Source organism: Calidris pugnax, unplaced genomic scaffold, assembly GCF_001431845.1.
Source record: "Calidris pugnax isolate Ruff unplaced genomic scaffold, ASM143184v1 scaffold341, whole genome shotgun sequence".
NCBI classification, from domain to species: domain Eukaryota; kingdom Metazoa; phylum Chordata; class Aves; order Charadriiformes; family Scolopacidae; genus Calidris; species Calidris pugnax.
The window spans coordinates 384,920-389,696 of record NW_015091149.1 but is presented as its reverse complement, the minus strand read 5'-3'; the positions used below and the strand labels follow the sequence as shown (position 1 = coordinate 389,696).

At 65.1% G+C, this 4,777-nt stretch overlaps 1 protein-coding gene across 1 annotated transcript in view; it reads left to right on the top strand.

Moving 5' to 3' along the window:
- Positions 1–3,889, top strand: part of CNTNAP1 (contactin associated protein 1) — a 15,122-nt gene extending 11,233 nt beyond the window's left edge. Inside the window, 10 exon segments of the mRNA XM_014959063.1 lie at positions 415–542; positions 638–805; positions 882–1,100; positions 1,181–1,420; positions 1,548–1,784; positions 1,921–2,048; positions 2,146–2,239; positions 2,359–2,592; positions 2,708–2,763; positions 2,765–3,889. Coding sequence (XP_014814549.1) covers positions 415–542; positions 638–805; positions 882–1,100; positions 1,181–1,420; positions 1,548–1,784; positions 1,921–2,048; positions 2,146–2,239; positions 2,359–2,592; positions 2,708–2,763; positions 2,765–2,962 — 1,702 coding nt within the window. The 3' untranslated portion in view covers positions 2,963–3,889.
- The last annotated feature ends 888 nt before the right edge of the window (positions 3,890–4,777 follow it).

Below are 4,777 nucleotides of genomic sequence, written 5' to 3'. Positions count from 1 at the left end.
ACCCAATGTGAGTGCCGGGGTGGGGAGCGGGGCTGTGCCGTGGGGCCGTGCCGTGGGGCTGTGCCGTGGGGGCATGTCTTCACCCTGCCCTGTGCCCGCAGCCGGGCTGCCTTTCAGCTTCTGGATGGGCCGGCACGACGAGAGGCACTACTACTGGGGGGGCTCGCGGCCGGGCATCCAGCGCTGCGCCTGCGGGCTGGACAAGAACTGCGCAGACCCCAAGTACTTCTGCAACTGCGACGCCGACCACGCGCTGTGGTGAGCAGGGGGGGGCTGTGGGATGGGGCAGCGGGCACGGGGGGGGGGGCATAGGATGTGGGGTTCAGGCTGGAGGTCACTGGAGGTGCAGGTGGTGAAGGGGGAGAAGCCCCTCATGCTCCCCCTACCCCCCCCCAACGCACACACCATTTACAGGAGGACGGACAAGGGTCTGCTGACCTTCGTGGACCACCTGCCCGTCACCCAGGTTGTGGTGGGAGACACCAATCGCTCCGGCTCTGAAGCCCAGTTCCTGCTGGGTCCTCTGAGGTGCTACGGAGACCGTGAGTGACCACCGGACCCACAGGAGGTCCCCTGCCCATGGGGGTCCCATGGAGGGTCCGTGCCCGCCCCTCACTACCCCTCCTGCTCCCCACAGGGAACACCTGGAACACCGTCTCCTTCAACAGAGGCGCAGCCCTGCTCTTCCCCACCTTCCAGGCCAACCACAGCCTTGACATCTCCTTCTACTTCAAGACCACTGCCCCCTCCGGTGTCTTCCTGGAGAACCCTGGCACCCGAAACTACATCCGCGTTGAGCTCAACAGTACGGGCAGGTGGGGGGTGGCAGGGCATGGGGGGTGGCAGGGCTGGGGGCTCCTCCTGACACCGTGTCCCTGCAGCCACCAGGGACGTGGTGTTCGCCTACGACATCGGGAACGGGGATGAGAACCTGACGGTGCGGTCGGTGGTGCCCTGGAACGACGACGAGTGGCACCAGGTGAAGGCTGAGCTCAACGTCAAGCTGGCACGGCTACGGGTGGACAAGCTGCCCTGGGTGGTGCGGCCAGCACCCCCCCAGAGCTTCGTCCGCCTGGACTTCGACCGGCCCCTCTATGTCGGTGAGAGCCCCCGGGCCGTGTCCCCGTGTCCCCACGTCCCCCTGGTCCCCACTGGGCACTGAGCTTCATCCCTGCTGCAGGTGCGGCGGAGCACAAGATGCGCCCGTTCCTGGGGTGCCTGCGGGCGCTGCGGATGAACGGGGTGACCCTCAACCTGGAGGGTAAGGCCAACGAGACGGAAGGCGTGCGGGTCAACTGCACCGGGCACTGCCAGGACCCGCCAGTGCCCTGCCAGAACAGCGGGCTCTGCGTGGAGCGCTACAGCCATTACAGCTGCAACTGCAGCATCTCCGCCTTCGACGGGCCCTTCTGCAACCACGGTGAGTGGTGGCTGTGGCTGCTGACACCGACGGTGGGGACCCTCCCCTGAGGACCCTCCCCGGGCCAGGATCGGGGAGAGGAGCTGTTGCTCCCGTCACCCGGTGTGTCCTCCCCCCACTCCCCCAGATATCGGTGGGTACTTTGAGGAGGGCACCTGGATACGGTACAACATCCTGCCCATGTCACTCTACGCCGCCCGCGAGTTCGCCAGCATCATCAGCAGCCCCTGGGAGCCCCTGCCCGGCTACAACCTCACCAGCGAGGAGGTCAGCTTCAGCTTCAGCACCACCTCGGCACCCGCCGTGCTGCTCTACGTCAGCACCTTCGTCAAGGACTACATGGCCGTGCTCATCAAGGATGACGGTGAGGGCAGGGCTCCCCTCCCCGGGGCTCACCCAGAGCCCGCAGGACCTCCCTGGGTGCTGGGACCCTGCCCTATGGAGGGGGGTGGTTGGTGCCAAGGGATGAGACCCCACCACCAGCCCCGCTCTGCCCGCAGGGAGCCTGCAGCTGCGCTACCAGCTGGGCACCAGCCCCTACGTCTTCGCCCTCACCACCAAACCGGTGACAGACGGGAGGCCCCACCGTGTCAACATCACCCGCCTGCACCGCACGCTGTACACCCAGGTACGGGGCTGCGGGGTGGGGGGCAGGCTGGGGGGCACACGGGCAGGGTGGCAGGAGGAGGGTCAGCGGGCGCTGACACTGTGTGCCCATTTCCCAGGTGGACTATCTGCCCGTGATGGAGCAGCAGTTCTCCCTGTTCGTGGACAGCAAGCTGGACTCCCCCAAAAACCTGTACCTGGGGCGCGTGATGGGTGAGCGGGGTCCTGCCCTCGGCCACCCCCTGCCATGCTGGGATCGCTGGGGTCTTCTCTGCCCAGCAGGGCCCTCGCCCTCCGCGGTGGATGAGCCTTCTCCTTCTGTGCCCCCCCAGAGACCGGCGTGATCGACCCCGAGATCCAGCGCTACAACACGCCCGGCTTCTCAGGCTGCCTCTCAGGGGTGAAGTTCAACACCCTCGTCCCCCTCAAAGCCATCTTCCGCCCCACCAGCCCCCTGCGGCCCTACAGCATCCGGGGGGAGCTGGTGGAGTCGAGCTGCGCCTCCATGCTCCCCCTCACCACCATCCTCATCCCCCCCGAGATGGACCCCTGGTACATGGGCACAGGTAGGTGCCGTGGTGGGACCCCGGAGGTGGGGGGGGGAGTCCCCTGGTGAGTGTCACCCACAGAGGGGGTGCCCCAGTGCGAGACCCCCTCAGCCACCCCACTCTATCTCTGCAGAATTCCCCCATGTGCACGACGACGGTTGGATCGGGATCATCATCGGGTGTAAGTAAAGCCCCAGTCGTGATCTTCTTGCTCCTGCTGATCGGGGGAGCGCTGGTGCTGCTCTACTTCTACTACCACCGCTACAAGGGCTCCTACCACACCAACGAGCCCAAGGCCATCCAGGACTACGGCAGCGCTGCCAAACCCCTCTCGGCGCGCAAGGACCAGAACCTGCCCCAGATCCTGGAGGAACCCAAAGCGGACTAGCAGGGCCGGGGGGGGAGAGGGTGGGACGGGCTCGTAGCCCCCGCAGCCCTGGTTGCTGCCCTGGGGACGAGCCAGCGTCGCGGGACCAAAGGGCCGAGCACACCTTGAACTGCCAACACCCGCCTGGGGGCTGCACCGCACCGACCCACGCTCTGCCCCACGGCCGCCGCCGACCCGGCCCCGGAGCGTGGCCGTGACCCCCAGCCCCGCTCACCCCGGGGTTGGGCAGGCAGCCCCCGCTGCTGCCTCCCACCAGCTGCCAAATCCTGCCCTACCTCCGGCGGGGAACCCCCCCCCGGGGCCGGGCAGCCACCCCCTTACCCTCCTCGAAGGGGGGAGCGCCCCAAACACCCCCTTAGCGCCGCGTAGATGCCCCGCTGCTTCGCTCGCTTCGCCAGAGCCACGACGGACGCCACGCGCTGCCCGGCCCCCACGGGACCCCCCCCCCAACTCCCCCCTGGGGGCACCCCAAGCAATACCCTGCCCTGCCGGCGACGGCCGCCGCTGCCGCGCATGAGGCCACCGCACTTTGCTGAGATGCTGCTTTCATACGATCAGGTACGGATCCTTTCTACCATTTTTTTTGTTGCTGGAGATTCTACGACACTCTGGTTTTTTTATTCTATATCGGTTTGTATAAAAATCCAAACGGAAGCTGCTGTCGGGTGTTTACGTTCCGCGCGTCGTGGTAACGTGGGCTGTAGTTTGCTCCTTCTCTGTACGAGGTGCCCGTCCTGCCGATTACCTCCAGCCCAGGGAAAGCTCCTGTTCACTCGCTGTATTTGTGGTAAGACGACGTTACAGAAATGCATTTATCTACCCAAAGGCCTGGCTCCACTGGGCACTTTATTTTTTAGAAAACCTCTTTTTGTTGAATGAGATGTGAAGATATTCAAATAAAGGCAGAATGACGGTGTTTTGACACTCCCCAGCCTTTGCTTGGGGGGAGCAGCCTCTCAGCCTGGGGAGGGACCGGCACGGACAATGGCAATTCCCGATCCGGGATACGGGATGCAGAGAACTGGGGCTGGATGCAACTCATCCCACTGCCACGTGAGGGGTACCCAGCCCTTGTACACACACGAGGACGTCCTGCCCTCCCTCATCTCTGCTGGGCTGAGCCCACAGCGGGCAGGGACGGGCAGGGACGGGCAGGGGACGGGCAGGGGACGGGCAGGGGACGCTGCCAGCTGCTCCCGGGGGTGACAAGAGGCCAGCAAGCCACGGGAGGATGGTCACTACCACTTTATTGTGACAAAGGCTACAAGCCACACTATTTTTAAAGTGCATTATTATTCACTGTCAACGAACCACAGACAGAAGCCTGGCGTAGTGCAGATATGGCCAAAGTGGCGGAGGACGCTGAGCCGAGAGCGGGGCCGGGGTGGGGGGGAACAGAGGTGATGGGGAGAGGGGGGGGTCAGGCAGGTGCTGGGGTACAAGCGCTGCTCCAGACAGACCCAACAGCGGGCAGGGACGGGCAGGGACGGGCAGGGGACGGGCAGGGGACGGGCAGGGGACGCTGCCAGCTGCTCCCGGGGGTGACAAGAGGCCAGCAAGCCACGGGAGGATGGTCACTACCACTTTATTGTGACAAAGGCTACAAGCCACACTATTTTTAAAGTGCATTATTATTCACTGTCAACGAACCACAGACAGAAGCCTGGCGTAGTGCAGATATGGCCAAAGTGGCGGAGGACGCTGAGCCGAGAGCGGGGCCGGGGTGGGGGGGAACAGAGGTGATGGGGAGAGGGGGGGGTCAGGCAGGTGCTGGGGTACAAGCGCTGCTCCAGACAGACCCAAACCCCCCCCCCC